Source organism: Panthera uncia (assembly GCF_023721935.1).
Source record: "Panthera uncia isolate 11264 chromosome C1 unlocalized genomic scaffold, Puncia_PCG_1.0 HiC_scaffold_3, whole genome shotgun sequence".
NCBI classification, from domain to species: Eukaryota; Metazoa; Chordata; class Mammalia; order Carnivora; family Felidae; genus Panthera; species Panthera uncia.
The window spans coordinates 69,488,607-69,516,504 of NW_026057584.1; the positions used below are offsets into that span (position 1 = coordinate 69,488,607).

General features: G+C 33.6%; 1 protein-coding gene across 1 annotated transcript in view; it reads right to left on the bottom strand.

Annotated features, from left to right (window-relative positions):
- Window positions 1-27,898, bottom strand: part of SLC4A10 (solute carrier family 4 member 10) — a 277,949-nt gene that overhangs the window by 70,060 nt on the left and 179,991 nt on the right. The window contains exons 7-11 of the mRNA XM_049615589.1: window positions 26,501-26,689; window positions 16,951-17,042; window positions 15,907-15,996; window positions 10,791-10,948; window positions 7,616-7,703 (exon numbers count right to left, since the gene is read on the bottom strand). Coding sequence (XP_049471546.1) covers window positions 7,616-7,703; window positions 10,791-10,948; window positions 15,907-15,996; window positions 16,951-17,042; window positions 26,501-26,689 — 617 coding nt within the window. The remainder of the gene's footprint in view (window positions 1-7,615; window positions 7,704-10,790; window positions 10,949-15,906; window positions 15,997-16,950; window positions 17,043-26,500; window positions 26,690-27,898) is intronic.

The following is a 27,898-nucleotide window of genomic DNA, read 5'->3' on the forward strand; positions in this document are numbered from 1 at the left end:
GGGATAACTTAGTCTATATTAAACATAATATGAATATTTCTGATACTTTTTGTATTTCATATAATATGAAATGGAGCAGACATTTGAGGCTTGGGGTTACTAAATTATTCTTATGCTGAGTTACATATTACACTGACCACCTTTTCTAAAATTTCCAGGGAAATTGTGCTTTCAAATATTCTACTTTTAGAACATTTGTTTTAGTTTCTGGTTTGATACTCAATCTAAACTGCTGAAGAAGAGATTATGATTGTTTTCAAAGGCTTTTGCTTTACTTTCCAACCAAGAACTTTTCACAGATGATCATTGGCATGATAAACATATAGTCTTGGTTTAGGATAATTTGAAGACACCAAAAACATATTAATGGTTTAGTTGTATTTTGGGAAAGATATTTTTTCTAAATATTGACAACACTGATTTCCTACCATAAGCCACTGAGTTTATAGCTCAGAATATCTCTCCTCTTCTACAGAGTTTTATATGATCATGAGACCCAATCTAAACATTTAAGAGTTGCAAATGTTCTTAATCCCAACAAGAGTTTAACTACTTTACTGTTTCCCTGCTAGTAGCAACTCTCTTGAAATCTTTCTTGATTTGACCTCTTAATTAAAAAAATTGTTTCGGGGTGCCTGGGTGGCTCAATCGGTTGGGCCTCCGACCAGCTCAGGTCGTGATCTCACGGTTTGTGGGTTCAAGCCCCGCATTGGGCTCTGTACTGACAGCTTGGAGCCTGGAGCCTGCTTTGGATTCTGTGTCTCCCTCTCTCTCTGCCCTTCCCCCACTCACAGTCTGTCTCTCTCTCCTTCAAAAATAAATAAACATTGGGGTGCCTGGGTGGCTCAGTGGGCTGAGCCTCCAACTTCGGCTCAGGTCATGATCTCGCGGTTGACAAGTTTGAGCCCCGCATGGGGCTCTGTACTGACAGCTCAGAGCCTGGGGCCTGCCATGGATTCTGTGTCTCCCTCTCTCTCTGCCCCTCCCCCACTCATGCTCTGTCTCCCTTTGTCTCAAAAATAAATATAAACATTAAAAAAAAATATTTAAAAAAATTTTTAATTGCTTCAAAGGATCACATGATCTTATACCTGCTTTAGATATATGAATGTCCAAATTCATTCAGGGCAGCTGATTTCCTATTGTCTTCAAACTTCTCAGATACCACAATTTGTTTGATTTTAAATTAAAAACTTTCTTTACTATTGATTTCCTATCACCAACTTTCCCAATAGCTTTATTTTAAAGGGCTCTTCTCCCTTCTCTTTGTTTAGCTAACCTAACATTCTGATTTCAACATACATTTGACTTTTAAGAGAAGACTTCCCTGATCCCCTCTCAAACAAGATTAGACATCCTGTTAACACGTTCCTAACACCTTGTCCTTTTTCTTGATAGCTTTCACTGTAACTATAATTATTGTAATTCATTGTTAATTATATAATTAGTTGTTTAATGCTTATTTTTCCTGCTAACACATGAGCTCTGAACATTCATTTAATATTTATCAAACTATTTATATGCTAAGGATAAAACCAACAAAAATCCATCCCCTCATGGAGCTTACATTCTAGTGGGAGGGTAGAGATGGAAAATAAACAATATAAGGAGTGTATATATTTTGTTGGAGGGTGGAAAGTCCAATACAGAAAAATGAGGTAGGAAAAGAGAATAAGGGTATAACTGGGGGGTGCTATAATTTTAAATAGGGTGATTAAGGAAGACCTCAGTGAGACATTTCAGCAAAAACCAAGGTATTGGAAGCAAGAGCTCTCCAGGCAGAGGGTATAGCCAGTGCAAAGATTCTCGGGTGAAAGCATGCATGTCATATTTGAGAAGTAGCTAGGTGGCCAAATGCTGGGAAGGAATGAGCTAGAGGGAGAGCAGCAGGAAAGGTCAGAAGGGCAGAAAGTCATCCTGGGATTTTTTAGATCTTCATAAGAATTTTGACTTTTACTCTGAATGAGATAAGAAGCTATTAGAGTGCCTTGAGCAGAAGCCTAGCTCCTGCTGTTGTCCGGAGAACAGAAGGAAGTAGGCAAGGGCAGAGAGAGCAGTAGGAGTTCTACTGCGATGGTAGAATAATAATGGTGGCATGGGCCAGGTGATGAGGGTAAGAACCAGGTGATAGCAGTTCAGAAAGTCAGAAGTAGTAGGATTCTGCACATATTGTGAAAGTAGAGGCAGGCAGATTTACAGATAGATCGGACTTGAGTGTGAAAGAGGAGTCAAGGATGACTTCAGGGTGTTCCATGAGGCCAGTGTCCAAAGCTTTCATTTCTACCACTTTATCTCCAATATGTAGTAGGCAATAAATATATATTCTTCACAATAATAACATGAAATATTTACAATATTGTCATTCCCAGTTTGAAGATGAGGAAACTGAGGCAGAGAGAGTGGAAGTTAACTTGCTCAAGACCACACAATGAGGAAGTACCCTTTCCTTCTTTCTTTCTTCTTTCCTTTTTTCCTCCCCCGGCCCACCTCTCTTCCTTTCTTTGTTTCTTTCTCTTCTTTTAAAATATAGGATAGTCTAGACCATCTTTATAAGGGGATAGAAATGATAGAGTAGGGAAGGAGAAACTGATAATGTAGGAACCATAATTAAGGAGCAAGTTTCAATGCAGTGGAAGGGAAGAAGGAAGGATACAGAAAAGGAAGCTGAAAAAAAGCAGCAGTGAATTAGGAAGAAACCTCAATAAATGTGTTTGTTTCCTTCAAGCCTGCTTTTAATATTTTTGGACCTTTATTCTTCTATGTTTTTCTTAGAATAAGTTTATCAAGCTCCTTGATAAATCCTTTTGGGATTTTGATTGGAATTGCATTGATTTCTCTCTCACCACCACTGCTTGCCCAAATTGTTGCAATGCCTCTCAAGTGGTCTCTCTGCTTTTTCCCTTGCTCCTCCTCAAGATAAATCATGTCATTTCTTTTCTCAAAGTCTTTCATTTGCTTCCCAACTCCAAGTCCCTACAGAGACTGGCCTGTTGCCTCTTTGACCTCATTGCCTACTGCATTCTCCCTTTCTCCCTCCTGCCCAGCCATGTTGTCCTCTTTGCTGTTCCTCAGATATTCCTGGCAAGCTCCTGTCTCAAAGCATTTTCCCTCATTTATTCTTTTGTTTGGAAAGTATTCCCTCAGATATCTGAATAACTTGCTCCTTCTCTTTTAGGTTCCTGATTTTAACTTGCAACTGTCTCCATTCCATTCCTATCTTCCTTCCCTGCTTTGGCAGTTTCCTCCAAAGCACTTATCACCACATATCATACATTTTACTTTTATGTATTAGTCTGTCTTTTCACTAGACTATTAGCTCAATGAAAGAAAAGGCTTTTGTCTATTTTGTTCACTCATATATCCCCATCAACTGCAAAAGTGCCTGATAAATAGTTCACATTCAATAAATATTTATTGAACGAATTAATAAAGAACAAAGTGAAGAAGGAATTCAACCTAATAGAGACCAAGACTCATTATAGTAAGAATACTATAATTAAAATAGTGATGGCGCAGAGATGGATGGGGTTTTTTTTGAAAAGCACTTATTACCCACCAATGAGTAAATGATGGACTAACCAATAAATGGTACTAAGCCAAGTGATTATATAAAATGAAATTGGATCTTTACCCATCTCCCATGCGAAAAGCAATTCTAGGTATATTAAAAACTTGTATATGAGAGATAAAGTAAAAAACTCATTGTACATAAAAGAATGTATCTAAGCAATAGTTCCTATTTCAAAATTTAGTTTCAAAACAAAGCACACAATTAATTTTAGTTGTTCTTCATGAAAAAAAAAGGAAAGAACAGGTATTCGACAATGTCAAATGCCAAAAGGAGATCAAGTGACACTGAGTACAGAACATGGAATAGTATATCTGGTAAATAAGGACCTTACTGAAAGCAGTTTTAGCACAGCGGTGCCAACAAAATTCGGACTGTAACGCATTGAGATGCATGAAGCTAAGATACCGAGAACTAGGTGAACACTACCCCTACAAAGCTGTTGAGATTCAGATTCAGTCAACAGTTCTTCAATGGTAGATGCTATATGAAGCAGTAGGTATTTCATTTTCAGGATGGAGGAAACCTGGACATGTATTTGATATGTATTTCTTAAATAGCTACTGTATTTGGGCATGTTCTCTGATTGAACAGAAAAGTCAGTACTGACTCAAAATCCGGGTAACAGAGAAAACTGTTGGCTCAAAAGCCAAGAACAAGAAAAAGAAAAATGATGTCACTCTCAGGAAATTTTTTGTTTTTGTCTTTCCTTTTGTTTTCATAAACATTATTTCATTATTTATGTTAACATATATTGATTTTATTTCATAAACATTATTTCAGTATGTTAATATATATTGATTTTATTATTATTTTTAAATGAATTTCATAAATACAGATTTTAAAAATTCTCAGTTTTAAGTTCTATTATGATAAATATTGGCATGCTAGTTATATAAACAAAAAGTCTTTGGTGTGCTTAATAATGTTTAAGAATGGAAAGGGATTAATACAATGGTCGTAGTGCCAATAAGCAAAATCATATGATTTATCTCTAGCAATGCTTAACAGAAAGGAACAAAATAGATTACTCAATTGATTCAAGATCAGGTATTGCTAAGAGGACTAGCACATTCAGTCATTAACTCATTAAAAAAAAATTATTAAACCCTGACTGAAGACCAGATGCCAGGCTAGCTGAGTCTAAAGATACAAAAGGAAAAGACAGACTATGTATGTACAAGAAGTTTCCAGTATGGAGAGGAGAAAAACAAACAGAGCTCAGGCAACAAAAAGTTTTTTTGAGCACCTGATAAAATCAGGGCACAAAAATGAATAATAAGTGGTAACAGCTGTCACAGAATTTACAATTTGATACTGTAATCCGATTCATCAGTTCCTTAACTAAACTTTATGAATCAAACTAAATTTTGTTCTTAATGAGTGTAATTATTTATTGCCTTCAAAGCAATTAGATAAGCAGAACAACTTGTCTACCTGTGTTTTGAACAACAACAAAAAAGTGCTTTCTCTTTTAAAAGAGAAAACATTTAAATATTTCTTGATATTCAATTAATGCACTATTATAATTAATATGCCCTTTATAGTTAATCGCCCTCGTCTTCTATAGTAACTTTCTGGCTGAGTTTCTGCTTCTCTATCCCACTGGTGAGAGTTACAAATTACTCTAAAACTAAGCTCTAAACTTTCAAATCTAAGGGATTTATGTTTGAGCCCTCATTAGATGGCCAATGCTTGTTCTCAAATTGGGTAGTTCTCTTTAATCAGGGAAATAGATGGAAATCCTTTCTTTCTCTGCTATCACTCTCACCCTAAAATTTAAAAAACATGGATGTTTCTCTGTTGTTCCACACCCAGTGGATTAGTTTAAAAAAACTTTGGATGGGGCGCCTGGGTGGTTCAGTCGGTTGAGCGTCCGACTTCAGCTCGGGTCACGATCTCACGGTTCGTGAGTTCGAGCCTCTCGTCAGGCTCTGGGCTGATGGCTCAGAGCCTGGAGCCTGCTTCCGATTCTGTGTCTCCCTCTCTCTCTGCCCCTCCCCCATTCATGCTCTGTCTCTCTCTGTCTCAAAAATAAATAAACATTAAAAAATTTAAAAAAAATAAAAATAAAAATAAATAAAAATAAATAAAAAAACTTTGGAATTGAAATCTTTCTGTTGAGAAAGTCTTGACGCCTAATTGGGGAAAGGAAGAATTAGGAAGAGAGATACGTTGAGTATATATGTACCTCCCATGACCCAACGTGTCCCTCTTATCGTATAACCTATCCCATGCCCCAGAAACAGCTTAATGTAATGTCCTCATGTCTTAAGATGTGGAAACATAACACAAAATACATGTTTATAAAAGTGACAGTACTTAAATTGTGGACTACAAATCACAGTGGCATATATTTTGCAATGCTGTAAAAATTGTAAAATATTAATCATTATGGAACCACTTAAAGCAAAGATACTGTGTCTTCTCATGAGAGTTCTACTAGGGCAAGTGGTTGGTCTTCCTGAAGCCCTTTTTTTTAACTCCCCTGTCTTCTCTCAGATGTCCTCAATAAAATGACATTCACTATAGTGGACCGAGTAGTGTCCTCTCAAAACATAAATCCACCTGAACCTCAGAATGTGACCTTATTTGGAATAAGGGTCTTTGCAGATATAATGGAGGTAAAGATCTCAGGATAAAATCATCCTAAATTAGAGTGAGCCCTAAATTCAATGACAGGTGTTCTTGTAAGAGACAGAAAAGAAGAAAACACAGAGGCACAGGGGAGAAGGCCACATGAAGATGGAGGTGAAGACTGGAATTTTGCCACCACAAGGCAAGAAATGCCAGGAGCCACCAGAAGCTGGAGAGACAAGGAAACATTCTCCCCTAGAGCCTTCAGAGAGAATGTGGTCCTACTGACACCTTGAGTTCACACTTCTAGCTCCCCAAAATGTGAGAAAATAAATTATTCTTGTCTTAATCACCTAGTTTATGATAATTTTTATGGCAGCCATAGAAAACTAATACACTCGTTGATTCTCAAACTGATGAAAAATATGTTTTTCTTCTGGTTTTTGGTTTCCTATGTGTAAATATCAATAACAAATCCATACAAAACCATAAAACATAATTTAGACAGATATAATAGAATTTATATCAAACCCTAAAGTTCAAAATTTCAGATTTCATAAACCTAAGGAAAAGTTATATAACAATACTAATTTGTTTTTTTTTTTTCAAATTTTTAATCCAAAGCCATGTATTTCAATAAATACATTAAATTCTTTAGATGAGATTCTAGAAAACATATAACCTGTTTATTATTTACTACTAAATTTTGAATGTATGACCCTTCTGTGGTCTTTTGTACCTGCTCTTCTTTAACAATTAAAAACAATAAAAAATAGATTTCCATAAGGTGCTGGGGATACAAGAAACCAGTTATATGTTAGCACTTATGTTCTTATTTTCATGATCATACATTTTTGAGACATATACCTCTTTGAGAAGCTGCTAAAAACTTTTTTCCAGTCCAAAAAAAAGTACATACAAATTTTTTACACAGAAAAATTTGTGTGCTGTATCATAAAGATCACAGCCCCCTTGAAATCCATCTGTAGCTCCTCTAATGGTTCAAAGACTCTCAGGTTAAGAACATTCAGGCAAAACTGTAAAGAGAGTTGATAGATGTTGCATAGCTTTTGGTGTCATATATACTATTCAGATACACTGTCATCGTTTTCTCTTGAGGTCCTAAAATTATTTTGCCCAAAATAATTATAAGATTTGTAATGATATTAACAATGGCACTCACTTTAGCAGGACATACACTATAAGGGAATATTAATAAATATCTTCTAAATGTCACTAAATAAAGAATTTTCTCTAGAGTATGAGGTTTTAAAGCATTATATTCATGTGTGTGAATTTATTACCCCTTTCAAACAAATTTTTTCAAAGGAAATTTTATACTGGAAACATAGAAGAAGGGGGATTTAATAGAGAGAAATCTGATTCACAACAAATAGTCATGAATACAGGAACTCCAAAAGTTAAGTGTACCTAATGGGGAAAATGTTCCCAATGAACTTGAATAAATACCTCATCTGTCATTAGGGTTGCAATTGATCTGCCAATCTCATGGTACTGTTGACCCTTTCCCAGGGGTCCCAGAAGAATGAACAAAAATCTGTAATTAAGAAGAAAAAAAAACAAAAAGTTTCAAGGTAGAAATATAAAAAATAACTTTAATAGTTACAGAATCACTCAGCTTAAAGGACTTATTTAAGATGGGGGATTTGATGTAAAATACTTACATATTTTTTCACAGTTTATTATTGTTTGGAAACATTTTAAGATGATTTCCACTTATGCTTAAGATCCCTAAGCAATGGGAATCCATGGTTATTTTGATCTCAGTATTTTCCCATATAGTTACCCTTAGAGCCTACATGATAGTGAGAATCTTAAGGATTGTATAATCCTTAGAGGAGGAAGGTGAGAAAAGTAAAATATGATTAAGCTTTTCTGAATTATAAGGAAGAGAACTCACTAATATTCAAATTGTAGCATCGGGTAAAGAGGAAAAAGGTAACATAATAGTATAAACAAAGAAAGAACATGATCAAAAAAATAGCAGTTATATGTGCAATTTACATTAAATAAAAAAAATTGTCAGGAATCAAAGATAAATTAGGCAGAAGAAACAGGGAGTTAATGATCTATTAATTCCAATTATGGAGGAATATAAATACTAGCTACGTTGTGATATTCCATCTAAATTAGACTGAAAGTCTAGCAAACTCATCGTCACAACTGGAGCTTTTGAAGAAATCCATACACGCTCTAGTTTTGGAGGACTCTGGCAATTGTCTCTGAAAAAGGTCAATGCTGCAGAGAAATTGAGAAAATTTTAAAATGCCCTATATTCTGCAATATAATTCAGTGGTATTAATTTGCTAAGTGGTTTATGTTCTTACGTGTGAAGACTAAATAGCTTTATAAGGTATACCAAATCAGATACTATACTCCTACCTTTCATTTAACTATAAACTTTAAAGATTGTACAGGTTTTTACACGAAGCATATATTGCACAGTCTTAGAGAGTCTGACATCGATTTTTTTGTGTTAGTTTTACCTGAACCCAAGTCAATTTCTACTATACAGAAATGTCTACTACACATTTAAAAGAGGACCAGCTTACTGTGGTGGCAGGTGCTTTATCAACTATAATACTTTTAAGAAATTTTATAACCTATGTACATCTTGCTGTTTTTCAGGTTTCCACTTCATGGGCTATTTATAAAGTCCTAAAAAATTATTTTCTGACATTTTTACTATGTGTGCTATTATATTCATGGTGTGCCCTTTGTCCTCCGAAGAAAGAATAATTAGGAACCTTGAACAGCTTTCTTTATTCTACTTGTCTAACTAATCTTCTTCCATTTTTCACCTTTCCAAACTAAATAGTCTAGTCTTTTTAATCTCTCCCTTACACAGTGGCTCTACTGTGCCCCTAATTTTTCCTCCATTGTTCTCTACACATATTTTGCTATGTCAGTATGAAATGAGGTCACCTAAACCTTGACAGTTTTCAAAGTGAGGGTATGTAACCCCATTAAGGCTTTTCTCTACTCCTGGGAATTTTTCTTTTCTCTCCTTTGAAATACAGGAACTATCATTGTCATAAATAGCCATCATTGATGCAGAATTTCATCAGACACCTTCCTAAATGGTGGAACAAGAATTCACCGCTTGGAGGACTGAAAAGGAATTTTAAACTACTAAAATAATGCCTCTACAATTAGTAAGTCTGATATCTTACACCTGAAGTCCAAATTCCCAGAAACTCTGAATAGGTTGCAAGTTGTATATAGAAAAAATGCGGTCTAATCAGAGAGTCAGATGCCACGTTAATGTGCTCAAGTTTTCTTCCCTCTTTTTAATAAAAGTTGGCATGTATCAGAAGTCTTGGGAACCCTCCCACAGGATGAACGGACACTTCTTCCTACAACCTGAATGGTAACCAGATTCCTGTCTCAAATCTGTTCCTGTCACAGATTCAGGGATGGGGTCACCAGATCCCACTTCCCTTTGCTGAGCTCTTATGAAATGAGGCCTCTCCTGGCTAAACTAGTCCACATTTTTGGAATATTTTATCCACCAGCAAAGCACAGAGTGATATAATATGCTATGTTTTTAGTTAAGGCCAAAGATCCATGGAGGAAACGTATTTCACAAACCAAGAACCTGAACTCTTCATCATTTTTAAATTGGCTGAGGCATTCAGTGTTTGGAAGTGGAAGGATACTAAAGCATCTGGAACAGTTGCATCAATCAGAGGGCACCAATCATGGGGGAAATGGGGCCCTCCTTAAGTATGTTTTGCTATATGAATGCAGATGGAGTAAATAGCTGTCTGTATACAGGAATCACATTTAATGGGAGGGAAAGGGAAGAAAACAAGGTCCACTGAATGAATCGCTAGGAACCTAACATGCTGAAGTTAATGTTCTTTTCTTTTTTCCACAGTTTTGCCCATGGACATATATTTTATTTATAAAATAGAGATAAACTATAAACAATGTAATTCAGTTCGTATTATCCTTAAGTCGTTAGTTTCTATGTATAGTTGAATGAAAAATATGTTTAGGTAATCAAATTAAATTTTCACTTTTGATTTGACTTCAACAACAGTACCATGATGCTACTACCAATAATTCTTCAGACTCTGCATGGGAAACACATATATGCCTGGGATGGAAATACACACTATATTAGATAGAGCAAGGCCTCTCTTAATGATGGCACTTGCATGTATTTGGAAGGCATACTAATTCAAGCATAAGCTATGAAACTTTTACCTTTCTGAGTCTGACCACACTCATATACAAGATCCTCTCTTTAGCCCACAATCAATTTTTAGCCACATTGCAATCCTTGAGGACAGCCCAACACGTTACCCTTTTTATCAACATTATAAGAAAGGATTTGTATGGTGATATTGACCAGGGTATTCAGAGATGAGGAGGATGCCTAACAGAAAACATCGGAGTTTGAGAGAAAGGAGGAAAGAACAGAATAATTTTTAAAGTATTTTTCTCCTCTTCCACAAACAAGAATTTTGTGCATTTCACATTCGTTTCTAGGAGAACTTTCAGAGGAAATTATACTTATTTACTCTTTGTTTTCTTGTTTTGGTTTTGGACAATTTCTTTTACCAAAAAAAAAAAAATGGTTTCAGAAAAATGCAAAAGATGCTCTTATACTTTTTACCTGGTTGGAATTGGGACTTCAGCCAGGCCTTGAAGCAATACAGCAGGAGACAACCTCACAAACGCAACCACAGTTCGATCCAAGAATTCCAATTCCCCAACTAAGATGTTTGAAGCTTCAGCACCCGGAGGAATCTTTTTCATAAAATGCAGATCAACCTGAGAGCATCACAAAGTAAAATAAGATAAACCAAAATTTGCTAAGTCATATCCCAGCACAGTGTTTCACAAGTGGTAACCCATCAATAAACATAGGTGAAATAAATATAACTTATATAAATAATATGTAAATCAAGTTTTAACATAGTTAAACATCTCATTTGCCCTTTAAAAATAATAACTTTCTTCTTGTGTGTTTTTCGAAGTTCTCATATAGAAGGTGAATACTCTAGTTTCTCTATTCAATGTTTTTAAAAGAAGCTTCTTCAGCATCAGCAATCTTGAAATTTTCAGGGAGAAAAGCATATGTGCTCAATTAGATGAATATATTTTAATCATCATTTAATTAGTATTTGCCAATAGGCTTAAATATTTTTATATTATGTTATCTTAATTTTGTGACAAAATATTTCAACTAATACTCAAAATATGCCTATTTCAAAAGAAATATAATCATGTTTCTCTTTATAGTATAAATTATGATTTTAGTCTATCTTCTAGTTTTTCTATATCCTTCACATTCTATACTTGGCCTGACCACTCTTCAATTTTAATTTCTCATCAGACATTAGAATTTAAATATAGCAAAGTAAAGAAAACAATAAATGTATTAACATTTGACGTTGCTGAACGGGCAGAGTTGAATTTCTGATATGAGATGTCTGTGGTTGAAATGAATGAACACAAAACAAAAGCGATCATTTACAAGAAAAAATGCTTAAAGGGCGAAGTCTGAAAAATGATTGTAAAACACTCTCAAAAGTAAATATCAATTTTTAATGGACAGGGCCTCAGTGAAAACTAAGCAATGACTTTAAAGTCAATTTCACAAGGCCTATTTCTTGTTTCTAATTTATTTGAGTTGCTTTTTATAGATACCTTTTTGTAGGGAGAGTAAGAGTATATCTGCTATAGTAACTGGTTTATGCTCTCATGTGAATGAAATGGGGGCCCAAGATCAAAGTCGGAATAGGTGCGAAGAGAGAAAAGAGCTTCAGTAAATATAGGTGAGGCTTGGATTTTTTTCTTTTGCAAATTTAATGATTTGAAAAGATTTTTTCTGAGAAGTTTACAATGAAAAAAATTAAAACTTTTGGATGAGGACCTTAGGAAGTCCACCGCCAGACTGTAGTGACTACATTTAATATGTTGCTTTCAGAAATCAAGACCTCAGCATAGCTATTTGGAAGGATTATAACTACTTAATTTTTCTGTAAGATATGAGTGTCATAAAACATAAATCCTATTATGTGATGCATACATTTTATCACAAGGATTAAACATAAAAATAATCTTCAGTACTCCACTAAAAATAGTAAACAGAACCAATATTCTATTTTAAAGAAAAAGAAAAATGATTTAACAAACCAAAACTGCCTATAAAAAATTATGACAAGTATTATAAATTGCAAAATTTTCAAACTACAAATATACTTCCAAATATAAATCTGTAAACTCATAAAACATATACATTGGGATATCATATGCTAAATATTTTCCTTTTATAGAATCCTTAACTTATAGATACAAAGTATTTATTTACCTTAATACTGGAAGGTTAAATTTCATGGGAATTTTTATCATATTTTTGTATTTATTTTTCTAGCTAGAAGAAATGCACACTTTGAAAATGCTTTAAATTGGTAATGCTTTACAATTTTATAATGCATACATTTTCAAGAAGGGAATAAAAGATACACTATTAGCCCTGTGACAAAAACATAGTATATTTTCATCTTCATAAGTCTTTTAGAGCCTAACAAACAACAAAGTTTTTTTCTCCCAATGGAAATAACAATTACACAATGTTAATACACTGGAACAAAATTTAAACTAAGAAAAAAGCTCTTTAAGAAAATCTACAAATGATAAATAGGAATTATATTGGTAATAGCCATCACAACTTTACTGAGAAATTTAAATTCCACCCAAAACTTTCTATAAGTTTATTTATTGTTTGGCAAATGTCATAGGCTTCACTATTGAAGTCTGTGCCTCACACTGGTGGCAATCATGCAAATAAATGCCTTAAGATGCAATTTAATTAATTAAGGAGTACATAGTGTGCTAAAAATAGTCAAATTTACAAAAGGAAATATATGGTCCTAGCATTTGAATTATTTTTGTATTACATAATACATAATATATCTTGATTTATGTCTGTTGTTTAGAAAAAACATTAAAATACACAGAATTTGAGGTTTAGCAAATTTATCTTTTGCTTTGAAATGTAATAACTTATAGCTTATCTGGAGTAGCCATTATATTATACTCATTACATTCTATTATTCTTGGAGTAGTCATATATTTGGGGGTAAGGGATTATATAACACATCATCTAATTATATTATTGCATTATACAATTACATATTATATTGTTCCTGGATTAGCCCTATATTTTTGTATTTGTGCTAATATACTGTTCATAAGAACCTTATCTGACAATCAAACCTTTTAATATAACAATTGTCTCCAAGACAATCCTCAAGTGGACTCAAACACTTGGAATGAGCACAAAGAAACCCTGGGATTTTCTTGTTCTCTGAACAGGACCTTGAAGAAATCAAGCTATACTCTTATGAATATGGATGTACACTCAGGCTTCTGGGCTCTCTAGACCTTTATGCTGAGAAGGGAAAGATGCTTTATGCTGGGCATTTTGTACTTAAGCCGTGGGTGAGAAACAGGCATATCTCTAGGGAACAAGGTTAGACAGAAGATCATGGTGAAACAAGAAGTGTCTGGACAAGCCACATGCTGAGACGGGAAGGAAATGCTGATGGGACTTCAGGGAGAAAGCTTAAGTCTTAAGGCCATTATAGAAAGCACAAGAAAATTAATAGGGATTCTCTGGGGGAGAAATGGTGTTGTGACACTAACCAGCCAGTGATCTTGAGCAGCTCTCTTACTCTCTCTGGGATTCAGCTTTCTCACTTTCTAAATGAGAAGATTTCCAAGGTTTTCTACTGTTCAGGGATTTAATAATCCAACTCACTGTAGTACGTTTCACATACTAAAGACGGATGCAGAGGAAAGTTCTCTCTACATAGAAAATAATATGAAGTCCTCTTTGGATCTTTTGAAATAAAAGAAACATTACCAACATCTGAGAAACACTAAAATAGTCATCTCCATGTCAGTTTAAAAAACAAAGAGATATGGAGTGTTTTCACACATCTGCTTTTTAAAAGCATTATGGGAAGCAAAAAACCTGATAACTCAGATTATGTTCAAAAACATTCCTTAAGTTAATGAATTTAGTGAGCTTATCCATTGGAAGGGTTAAAAATATGTAGATTGAGGGCACTTGAATGGCTTAGTTGGTTAAGCATCTGACTTTGGCTCAGGTCATGATCTTGCAGTTCATGAGTTCGAGCCCCGTGTCAGGCTCCGTGCTGACAGCTCAGAGCCTGGAGCCTGCTTCAGATTCTGTGTCTCCCTCTCTCTCCGGCCCTCCCCTGCTCACGCTCTCTCTTTCTCTCTCAAAAATAAACATTAAAAAAAATTTTTTTAATGTAGATGGAATATACCAAAGATATAGGATCAAGTCACATGTCCTTAACATCTCAAAATTCTAATGGGTTTTGGAATCTAAACATTAAAGCTTAAATATTTACATAGACACAGTAACCTGAAGACTAGCCAAGCTTTGAGCAAATTCACTATCAAAGTGAAGTCATTAGAGCTAAAAATAACAACAAACAAAACAAAACAAAAACAAAAAAAACTTTATCTCATGTACCTATAAAATCTGGCATGAAAATTTATTTCCATAATGATGGATCACATGTGATTTTCCCCAACCCTATTACTCCGCCCTCCCAGTTTATGAGGTAAAAAGTATTACTTGGAAAAAAGTTCCAGAACTAAAGGTTTAAATTCTATTAAATCTCATAGGATTTATTCAACAAATACATCTCAAGCACTGTTCAAGGCATGAGACATCCAGAGAAGACCAAAATATATTATATTCTGGTCTAGTATTTATTTTTGATACTACTATTTCCACTAATATTAACAACAACAACAACTACAGCAGCCACATTTTACTGAACATCTACTATATGCTCAGCACTCTGCCAGGCTCTGTGTATATATTCTCATTTAATCTTTACAACAAAATTATAAATAGGTATTGTTATTCTTATTTTTCAAATAAGGAAGCTGAAGTTCAGAGAACTTCTCCAAGATCAGATCGCTTATAAACGCTGGAGTTAGAATTCATGAACTGATTCTCTTCCTCAAAAGCCACGTTCTTTCCAGTGCCCCATGATATGCATGAAACACTGAGGAATATAGATGGTTGGCACTGAGTAGAGGGCTATAAAAATTTCACTTGCCTGTTAAAAGATGAAATGGACCAGTGATTGGAAATGTAATAAAGAAGAAAAGGGTTAAAGGAAAGAATGTATATCTTTTCTCTCTTCTGTAGTTCTAATTGTTTTGGGGGACCTGAACATAAGACTACTGTCTCCAACGGGCAGTATTCATTTGCTTTCAAATGTGATAAAGCATTGGTGAAGGCTGCAAAGATAGGTCAGAGAACTAAAAGCAAAATGATATGGAGATATAAAATTCAGTGTCAAGGGGTTATATCCTTTAAACAAGTTAAAAGGTAGTTTATTTGAAAGGATGTGATTTATTATCCTTGTTTTTGAGAATGTTAAATATGCCCTTGTTATACTGTTAGTGCCTGCATAAATAGGTAAGCAACTTTTTATGTCACTGCTTTTAAGATATTGTTTCAAATGAAGAATTTCAGAAATTAAATATATGGCAGTTTCTGACAATTTTGTTCCAACTTGCAGATGAATGAAGATGTGATGCTTTAAAAAGATGTGTTTTTTGGAGCGGCAAATGGAATACATTTGAACTGGCTTAATATTTGAATCACATGCCTCCATACGGTGAAATGAGCTTTGAACCACTGGAGAAACATAGCCCGAGTGTGCCCTCACCTCTCTCTCTTGCTGGTGTGGAGGTCCTTTTTCATGCCTTTGTTTCATCCCACAGGGACTAGTATGCCCCTTTTGTTGGCCTCCCAGTCCCTGCACGCATAATTAACAGACTTAAGCTGGTACACCATGCTCCCACGGAGACTTCGCCAGGCACCAGAGGGAGAACATGCACATGACTAGACCTAGGCCACTTGGGCATTGGCAGAGGCATTCTGAAACAGCAACAAGGAGCTGATGGCCATTAATCTTCAGAAGCTTGATGCAGGCAACTTCCTCTGCTCTGCCTCCCTTTCCCACCTCCTCCCACTGTTAAAGTGATTGCCAGTGCTAAGCATTTTAGGGGGGGAAAGAAATCACTCTGGGTTAGGACTGTTTCAGCCACTCAGATAAAGAGGATTGTTGACTCTCTTTAGTTTTCGTTAACAGGGAAACGCCTCTTTCCTGTTCAAGCGTTAGTTTGCTATAACCTACAATAGCACATATACAATGTCAAGAATTTGCTGACCAAAATCACATGTATTCTATTTTCTTAGAATACGTTCAGGTAAATGATTTCATTTGAATTGTCTCTATTTAGATGTATCCCCCAGCAGAGTCAGTTTTTATCATGTTTTTATTCAAAATTCTGTTGCCTTATTATATTCTAGTGTTTCCCTACACTAATGCCTTGCTATATTACCATGATGAATCTTTATATGATTTGTTTTTCCACAGAGGAAAAATGATTTTGAAAAAAAATAACCAGCAAAACTTTTCATCAATAAACTTCTGTGATATTGTCTGTGAAGTCATCTTTCTTTCTACAGGAGATACATTATACCAAGTGGCTGAAACCTGAAGATGGTACATAAAACTTACACATTTGGTTTTGTGAATAAGCAAAATGTTACATGTGAACTTAAATGCTAATCTATTACAGGATCAAGCTTTGGCTAAGAAACCAAAACAGCGCATGCAAAAAGTTGTGTCAACACCTCTTAAAATGGGTAGTAATGTCTAGCAATAATTCAGCAGCTTACTTAAATGAGAGAGAGAAAAGCTTACCTTGCTAAAGTCAACAGTGCTGTTTTCTCTGCTCACATCATTTTTATTTTCAACACAGGCTGGAGCAGACTGAGGAGAAACAACCTGACCTGCTAAAAGAAATTGTTATTACAGAATACAAACAATTACTTACAGAATTCTAGACAGATTGAGTGAAAAATGAATTAATCTAGGCTAACAGAGGTTTCTTAATGAATTTATGAGGTAAGCATGAAAGGTCAATATAAATAGATCTATATCAATACAAAACTCTTTATTTATTAGTTACAGATAGAAATGGGAGAATTCAGTCAAGAAAAAGAAAGCCAATTCTTAGATTAAAACTCAATAACTAAAAGTTATTCTCTATAAAGAAAATCAGCTACAAAATATTTAAATCTAATCCTGGTTTGGAAACATCACTGATTTCTAAATTTCATCCAAAACTAATGACAGGTATAGATGACATATATTCATGAAAGGATAGATATCTATTACGACTTAAGCTCAATCTGAAGAATTTTAAATGTAAAGTTTTTTTTTAAGGGAAATATCTGAAAAGTACACAACTTATTGATGACTTCTAGTGCATCTGAAAAAAACAATGAGAAAAAATTCTTTGACAATAACACTTAGAGATTTCTATATGAGAGGTCCAATTAGAAATACCCTTCCCTTACTCAGTACTAACACTTTGAATATGATTTTATCCTTGTTGCTACACAATTATATAAGCGTACTGATATTGGTCTTCATGGGAAAAGATCAATAACCTTGAATTGCATTAGTCTTCCATTAACACCAACCAGCAACCTCATTACTTTGTAGTCTTTTTCCCATTAGGAAGATTATGACATTAGTTAAATAAATGGACAGTAGAGGAGGGGATGTGACAATGTGTATTTAAATTCCAGTTCACTAAATATGAAACATCTTTTTCAATCACAACTTATCTGAAATCTGCCCAAACTCTGCAATTAAATGATAAAAATTAACTAACTCTGCTTAATTTCACTTGTGTCTTTCTTCTTCTTCCAAAATCTCTCCCTATCCTCACTTGTTACTTTTGCTGGGAAATCAGTAATGACAAATCAGCTTTGAAGCCTTGACCATATTTATGACCATAACTCATGACTTCAAATTACTGCTCTTATTCTCCTCAGTCTTAGGAGTACTCTCTCCTCTCTGCCCGCCTCTTCTCTGTATCTACCTAAATCCCAATTTTATTCAAAGTTCACCTTTACTCTCATCTTTTCTAGTTACTAGAGTCTGTGCTTATCTGGACTTCTCTAAACTCCTAGTATATATACAAATAGGACCTTTTCTTTAAACTCTCTCCTGAAATCCCACTTACTCCTCGTTACCTAGAAATTACCAAGTGTGACTTAAAATACTAATAATTTACTTTCAAATATTACTATAATTTTGTTTTGGGAACTGTTAAAGCTCTCAGGCAGTGGTCATTTATTAATAGGTACAATTTTTTTTTATTTTAAAATTGTTATATTGCCAGAAAGTAATGGACTTAAGATTCTTCCAAAACTTAAATATTTCTCTGCTTTCGCTAAACAAACTAAAATAATATATTTGGTGAAGATTTTAAAAATGAATTTTCAAGAGAATTTACCTCAAACTATGTGTGCACATTCTGATTATATCATATTCCAAGAAAAATAGGAACGTCAGAGAAACAACAGACTTAAGCTGCATCAATTATTTTCATTCTCCCATTTCTAACTGCAGTGTGCAGCTATGACTGTGAACTTTTCATTAGCAGCCATTTCATTTATCATTCTCAAAATAATAACCGTAATCTTAAAAAACCTTTTACATAATGCATTTGTGCTAACAGATGTCTTCAATCACCAGTTTCACATCATTTCTCCATATTTTCATGAATTAGAACATTAGATGTATTTAAACCTAAATTTACTGAATGTTGTATAAAATTGAGTGGTGACATTCAAGGCATGGAAAAATTAAATAAACCTATATCAGCTTTCTTATAATAATTTATTTCATGTGGTTTAAAACTACATGGAGGGACAATTATTTAATTCGATCAGTAAATACATGCAAAAAGAGAGTCAACCCAATGAGAAGTCACCAACTTCAAAGAGATTTTATGGGATAGACAGTGCGCCGTAACTTAATATCTGAATAAACTGGATAGCCTATGTTTTCACATATATACTTTAAAAGCAGAATATTTTATAAATTAACTCCAGCTCATGTGATATCTTTTAAACGTGGGCACTAGTATTTCCTCTTATAAATATTAACATTTTGAGATTCATTGTTCTCTATGCTATTCTTGTTCTAAGGTGATGAAAATTTTACAAAATATTATCTCATAAAGGTGGTAATCAGGAAGAGATTCAAGTTCTATTTCTATGACTATTTGAAGTGATATGGATAATGACCTAGTGGACAGTTTTAATTAGCAGGAGACAGAGTAGATGATGACAGGAAATTTCTTGCAAGTTCTAGATTCTACAGGTGTGTACAGAATGTATGCTGACACAGGAAAAAGGCATAGAAACTACTGGCCTATGATATAGAAATATAAACCATAAATTTGATATATTTTACATTTCAGAGGTAATAGTTAAATAATAGTAGTAAATATTAGTAATAAATCTATTTAATCACATCATCAGTCCTGCAAAGTTTAAAGAGAACTCCAAATTTTTTTAATATGTATGTTAATTTGTTAAACTGAAACAATAGACATTAAATATGTTTATCTTCAAGGGAGCATCTGAAAACTTGGCAGGATGCAAAAAAAGTATATAGATATTATTATTTAAAAATTAAAATGACAAGTTTAGTTTGGGTTATTTTGAAAAGAGAGAAGCCTTTAAGGGGCTTAAAATATTGTTCTATATCTAGATCCATCCATATTCCCCAATATATATATATATAACAAATTATGAATCATAGTCTATTGGATGACCAAAAATTCCATAAATCAAAATAAATTCTATAACTATAGTCTTTATCTTTGTAAACAATGATCCCTTTACTTTATTCCAACAATTATTGACTTTCAGAAGAAGGGGGAGGGCTTGGATTTCAAGACAACTTTTATTAACTTAAATACTGTTATATAAGAAAAATCAGAGGTTTTGAAAGGGCATTCCTTATTTTCTCTGTGATGTTTCAAACAATAGTAATTCACAGAATGACAATTTTCAGGTAGAGGACTGTACCTTCAACCAAAAGTGAAAATGTTTTCTAAAAAAATAACAAAGAATTTGCTAGGATATTTTCACTGCCAGGAAAAAAATCGTATAAAGTTAGGATTAGCACTCACATATGTGTGTGGAAGCTTTATGAATGCTATTTTTTTATGATACTTTTTCTAATCACAATGCCATAATGCTTGCGAACATACATGTTTTTGTCTATTTCTTAATATTACCTTCATTTTGCCCATTGACCACTATCCACATTAATGTATCCTATAAATGTCATTGCCATATTTAATCACATCTGTTATTATAATTACGTCAATAGTTTTGAGGCATGAAGATGACTATCCAAAAAAAGGAGACATTTATTGACTCATAACCTAATTATATTTAGAGTAAATTATCCAAAAACTAATGAAAAGTGGACACCATTAGTATTAACTAGGAAATGGTCATGACTATTTCAATGTAAACATTTCAGACGCCTAACTTCATACTATATATGTTTATTTTTCTAGGCTTTTAAACTCAACTAGTTCACCACTTAAATCCAAAATTTTAATATTTGTCATACATCTTATTAATTAAAGTGCATAGTATGTAGTACTCATTTTAGCAACTGCTTGAATTAATCTTCCTTTGAGTCATGAATTCATTTTTTCCTCTGGACTTCCATGAGGGAGCATATATCAGCCAGATAACAAGTGGTTATAGACCATGAATTTTTCCAAGGTAAAGTGTAAAAGATGTGGGACAAGCTTAGGAGAAAACTGAGAGTAATTCAAGTAACTACTCATTAGAAAATGAAAACTCTGCCTTTCTACTTGTTACTTCATAAATTTTTCATTAAGTCCATTGTGAGACTGGCATAGTCATTTCCCTCTTCATAAAGTTGTGAGGAAGGAACATGAGATTATATCAAAAGCACCATTTTTTTTAAACTTCAAGTGATGTCACTGTCATTAAACTATCTCATTATGGAAACACAACTGTAAAATACATTCTCACAATATCTGTTAAGCATTATATTAACTCAGTTAATCCCTTACCTATAGTTTTCTTCTTTAAATAAATTATGTATGTAAGTATTGTCAAACAGCAACTTTTACATTTCTATGTGGCCAAATTCAAATCAAGAGGAGAATAATACATTGCTCAAGTATCCCGTTATCTGCTACTGCTTAATCCACTGAAACTCATGTGTATTGAAGGAAACTGGGATGAAGACATAAAGGTACGTTACTATTAACCTAGAGACCAAGCTGATTTACACTACCTCAGAAACCTTCAACGCATTTAGAGTACCCAAGGGGTAGGAGATGAGGGAGGTACAGAGATGAGATGAGCCTGTTAGAGACAGACACAAGACAGAGCAAAATAAAGAAATATAAAGATGAATGACAAAGTTACATACATGTGTAACAATACATTTATTCATGGGAATAGAAAACATGAAGAAAGAAAGGCTAAATATTTAGAAAATGTTGATTAGGTGAGCTACCACATAATTAAACTTCGAGAAAAATTAGTATGCCTGAAAATAATTAACATAAGAAAGAACAAATTTAAACACATCATATTAGATATATTTTTGCTGTTAATATCAACTCTCGATATTTCAAAACTCAGTAGCAATATAGCCTCTTAACAGAACCATCACTGTGTCCAGTCACCTTGATTTTTTTTTTTGAAACAATGGAAAATATCTTTATTATACAATGTTTACTTCTGTCACCTACATAAATCTTCAACATGTTTTCTCTCAAGTAATTCTAAGAATTATAAGTCTATCGCTTCTTGGTCTTTGGGCTAAGATCAAGTGTAAGAATTATAGGTCTAGTTTTTTTTTCTTCAAAGATAGAACATTATGAGATATAATTTTAAAATTTTTGGTATCTTACTTATGAGACCACAGTATTTAAAAAACATGAAAGCATATAAATATCTAAACACATAATAGCATTATATGTATGAAAATAAAAAGTACAGCATTTGGAAAAAGAAGAGATTATAAGGCAATAAAACTGGTTTCCAAAAGCCATAAATAAAAATCATTCACAATACACATGTGTACATTATTTTAAGAGCTGGAATCTATGCAGGCCTAAAGAATCAACTCATATCCCATCCTTCCAAATCTAAATGTTCTCTAGTCATTTATGGTTTTGAAAGTAAGTCAGAGACCCTCTGCTCTGTAACTCCTTTTGAGATCCTAAATAAAAGATACAACTGGAAAGTATTCATAATGGGGGGGGGGGGAGAAAAGATATATTAAGGAAAAGAAATAGAGTTAGATTATTAGTAGAACACAGTGGAATGAGAAAAGACTACACCTGAGCAAACTAAGAGTCTCAAATTATTTTTAAAAATGTAAATGTTATCAGTAGGGTAATAATACTTGATATTAAATTTGTAATCCAAATGTCTCAAAATGTAACCAAATGCATGACCTAAATGATAAATATATATCCTGATATTTTTACTTTGCAGATCATTTAATACAAAAGTCTTATTTTTATTTTTAGAAAGTCCTTCTGGTTTCAAGGAATTCTTTGAGTATTCTTGATATATTTACTCTGAGTACTTTCTACCCATATCTTTTTCAGGGTTTTAATGTTAAAGAAGATATTATTTTTCTATTATTTTTTGCTGTTGTTTTGCCAAATGTAACTGTCACTTTTTATTGAAACATCAGAATCAGACATTTAATTCTCACAGTTTTGATGCTTAATGAAAAGTGAAAGTTAAACACAGCATGGTGGCATTAAAATGCATGGTGGATCCATAGCATCCTGTATCTTGGCCCTTAAGAGAATGTGCAAAACACCAAGAAAAAAATTACACAAAAAAGTAAAGCTAACATATTTAGAGGTGAGACTGACAAATTATCACAAATCACTAAAAAAAAGTTATGAACAAAATAGTGCAGACTTGGGGAAGAGAGGAGCTGGGAAATCACTATCTTGCAAATTAAATCTATGACATGGGGAAGATCCACACATGAAACTCAGACTGAAATACTGAATTTAATTAACCCTTGGGATTACTACCAAGGTAATATGCTCAAGGAAAAGTCAATTAAGGCAGCAGAAACCTTATCTAATATGACTCGTTTAGACTTCTTTACATAAATATCAGCTCATTTTTGAGGGAATTTCAACTGTTTTGCCTCAAAAGTGAAAGTATATTAAAAAGAGGGGGCTTATTTCTATCCCTATGATGGCGAAGGAAAACGTTTGTTTTCAAGTTTCTATAAAACCCGCTTTCCATTTACTTCCTATTCTATAATCTTAAAAAGAAAAAAGTCAATCTTTTTACAAGCAATTCCCTGCTGAAGAGATTTTTTTCTTAATAATAAGAATATTATTTTCACCCTTTTGGATTTCTTGAAATCGTTTTGCATCTCTCTGTACTACTGCACAAAAAAATAAATCCCTTTTGCATATGTTGAAATAATGTCAAATCTATATTTATGGCTATGAATTTCGATTTGTTTATCTAGAATTTGTCAGTTTTTAGAGTTCCTAAGTAGATTGAGAACCTTAGTAATAAAGGTCTTTCACACTTTTTTTCACTTCTGGATAGGAGATTTATTTCTAAATTGGTGAAGTCTATACATATTTTCAGAATTCTCAACACACATAATTATGCAAAGTGTATGAAGAAGCAAAACAGAGTCACAAGGAGGTGTTATAAGCCCAGGCTTAGAAAACCATTTCTGACAGCATACTTTACAACAATACTTAATTGGGTATATGAATCTTATTAGAAATGTTTCAAAAAAAAAAAAAAGAAATGTTTCTAAGTTTTTATTACCTTAATGTGTGCCTCAGAGAGATCTCTATGTGTTTTAGATAAAGGCTGATTATACAGACAGTGACAGAATCACTTCAGAACTACTCATATTTTAGTTTTCAGAAAAACTAAGCATTTGCCTCAGTAAGGCAAAAAGTAGGCTTTCAGAAAACTTTGTATTCCTTTGTGTCTATACGTGGACTTGTGATTCAAGGCTATAATTCTATCATTATAGAACTATTACAGAATTCTATATATCTATATATATATCTATAGATCTATCTATCTATATCATATCCCATCCTTCCAAATCTATCTATCTAGGTAGATAGATCTATAGATATATATAGATATGTCTATAGATAGATAGATTATAGAATTATAGAGAATTATAGTTTAAAGCAGTAACAAGTAGTGTGTCTAGTCTACATGATATTACAATAAATTAATCATCCAGTAAATTCATTACCTTCTTCCCTCCAAGAACAAATGCAATAGAATTATTTTATAGTAAACATTATCCCCAGGAAAATTTCAAATATAAATTATGGCTAGTTCACAGCCCACAAGCCTTGAATTTTTAAATAAACACATGTCCTTCTTATAGACATATGTTTTATGGTATGATTTCTATTAAAAGTAATGAAATGAAGGCAGAATTTTTAAAATGTGCTTATATTGGTAGAGAATTAGTTCACAGAAATATTTTAATAAGATCTTTAGAATCATGTAGATATAAGCCCAATGTGAAAATTAGTAAATATCTGAATCTCTTTTTTTTATATCATCACACCGAAATAAGTACTAGTATTATAAGTATAATAAAAGTACTACATTTAGATTGCCTCAGAATATAAAGGCTTCATTTCATCATTTTTATGTATAACATATTTTAAAGCAAATTATGACTTAGAATATGAATATATTTTAAATATGTGCTATGATTCAAAGTAAGTTATAAATTCTCAAAATGCCCAGTGAAATCTACAAATACAAGCTGGTATATGTCATAAAGAGCTTTACTGAACTTTTTACAGGTTTCCATCGCTATGCAAAAAGTAAAGTGTTCCTATGAAACCTTTTATAAGCTAAAATGCATGAAGAGCATCCCCCACTTTGTGAAAGTTTGCCTTATGCCACTTCACTTTTAAGACCTACATTAGTACAGTAATAGCTTTTTTCGTAAAAACAAAATCCTCTTCGGATTTCTTTTGGTTAGTGAAAACAGGCACTAATGTAAGTCTTTCATAAAAGTCAAGTGGCATAATGGGAACTTTTAGAAAGCAGGGGATACCTGTATATGCACAACTACAGACTGCTCTATAATGACAATGACCTACATTGTTATTGAAGCGTCTTTTAAAAATCAAATATTTCAAAAATCATTTTGCCATTAAGAACTGGTTCTATGCTCTGAAACAACAGTACATCTAACCATCTTCAGTGATTTATTACAGCATTTTTTATAAGTATATGTTTGATTCAGTAGTAGGAAAATCAGTTTAAAAATCCTATTTAAAGCAAAATGTGGAGAGAACTCATTCTCATGCATTTGTATTTAAGGCATCACTAACGCTTTTGAAAGTAGAAGTGAAATGACATAAAATAGCCCATGCAGTAATATACGTGCTTTAGTGCATTTGTCGCAACCAGTCTGTCTAGTAAAGCATTTGAAATTACTTTTCATTAATTTTTTATCTTTTAAAGCTGGAAACTTTTATAGCTGATGAAAATTTAACAAATTCGTATCATCCTCATGATAACTTTATTTTCCTTCACAAGACTAATGTCCAGGATGGATGCAACAAGAGATTCCTAAGCAACTTCCTTAGTGCAAATGATGAAGGTTTCAAATAGATGCAAGAAGAGAACAAACCACACAAGGAGAAAACAGTTTCAAGCATAAACTACTAGGAGTAAGGCATGATTGCTAAAAAAAACAGTGGTTGGTGTCATCTCTGTGGTGTGAGTGGATAGTAAGTACATGTGGCTCCATGGACAGTGTGGACATAGCACCGCAAACAGCAATGAGCCTACGAGCTGGAAATCAGGCTTCATATATGCAGAGCCACCAGCTGGTCTTTTCAATCATAATCTCTCATGGAATTTGCCGACTATGAACAACACAAAATCAATATCTTTTTTCCACAAACAATAACTGGTGATAATTATTCATTTTAACCAAAACAACCATAACTTAAAGCATTACATTACGTTTTCAAGTTGTGGAACAAGGACTAAGACTTTGATTGGGATACAACTGATGCTTGGTTTAACGTTCACTGCATTTGAGTACGTAACTTCTCATTAGACAAAAGTTCTTTTGCGTTCTTTCATGAGCATTTCAGGAAACTTAAATTCTTTGTTAAAATTTCTATAGTTTGATGCTTGATAATCAGACTATATATATGTGTGTGTGTATAGAGATATATGTATATATCTCTATACATATATAAAAGAAATAATTCTACAATAATTGAAAACTATGTTTTCAAATAAAATACGTTTTAAAGAATTTAGAGACACTTTGAAATTTCAGATACCTATAATAAACATAAAGAGTACAATAAAGAAACATTTACCATTTTTATCCATGGAATTGGGTTCTGATTGTTTCTTGCCAATATCAGCAAAGGAACGAACAATGGGAATTCTGTTGGTGAGTTTTTTCTGATTCTGGTGGTGATGCTGTTTCATCAGTGCCTCATGGACCCTGTGACGTATGTCTTCATTGAGCTGACCTGAGCTTACTTGTTGGTCAAGGACCATGTCTGAAGAGGAAAGGCAAGAAAAGATTAGCACTGCATAGTATGCAAGCAGCAAATCACTGAGTCCAAATATGCACACCCTAGATAATATTATTCATCTTAAAATAGAATGAACTCCTTTAAGAATCTCTAGATACGGTCTTACAAACAGAAACTTGCCTCTTTTTGTTGAAATGTTGCACAAAAAGACTTGGGAAAAAATGTTAATATAAACCATTCAATTTAAATATGTAACAATTTAATGGAGTGTTATTTTTTAAATGGACATAGTTGTATTGAGAACAAAGCACTTTATATTCTCCATTATTCACACTGATGGGAGGAAACAGTAGCAGTGGTAGTGTCAATATAATTACTATGTTTAAAATTGTAGGGGCACCTGAGTGGCTCAGTCGGTTAAGCATCCGATCTCGGCTCATGTCATGATCTCATGGCTCGTGAGTTCAAGCCCCACGCCGGGCTCTGTGCTGACAGCTCAGAGCCTGGAGCCTGCTTCGGATTCTGTGTCTCCCTCTCTGTCCCTCCCCTGTTCATGCTCTGTCTCTGTCTCAAAAATAAATAAACATAAAAAAATTATAAAATTGTAAGGTGGCTTTATACTTATATTTTAATATGGTTTTTTCTCCCTTTTTCTAGCAGAAAATGACTTCCATATTTCCTCTTCAGGTAAACAAAAGTCCATCTGTAAAAATCTGAGGCAGGGAGGCTTAGGCAGCTATCTAGTCATTGCATTTGGAGAGTAAACAACTCTTTCACATGGATATTAAGTCAACCCTGGCACACCTTCCTTGAAAATGTGGTTATGTTTAAAAGGTCTTCTATAAACATAAAACAAAGAATAAAGGTGAGATTTCGGAGGCTATAATTAAGCAGACTGATATTTATCATAGTAGCGTCAGAAACACCTATAAAATAAGTAGATGAGTAACAGAATTTTAAGTTTTTTGGTCATATACCAAGATCACTTCAGTGAACCTCATTGTAGGAAGGAGAGTAGATGGTGGAGTAGGAGGATCAGAGCTACATTTACAGAACTGAAAATGGCCTGAAGGCAGGCAGAACAGGCCTTCCACAGCTAGTCATAGAGAGAAGGCCATATACAAAAGGGTAAGAAAGGCAGAGATGTGATTGGAAACCAAACCCCTAGCAGCACTAATCACAGATAGGACTGGACATCACAAACATGGAAATGCAAGAGGATCAGACCCCCCC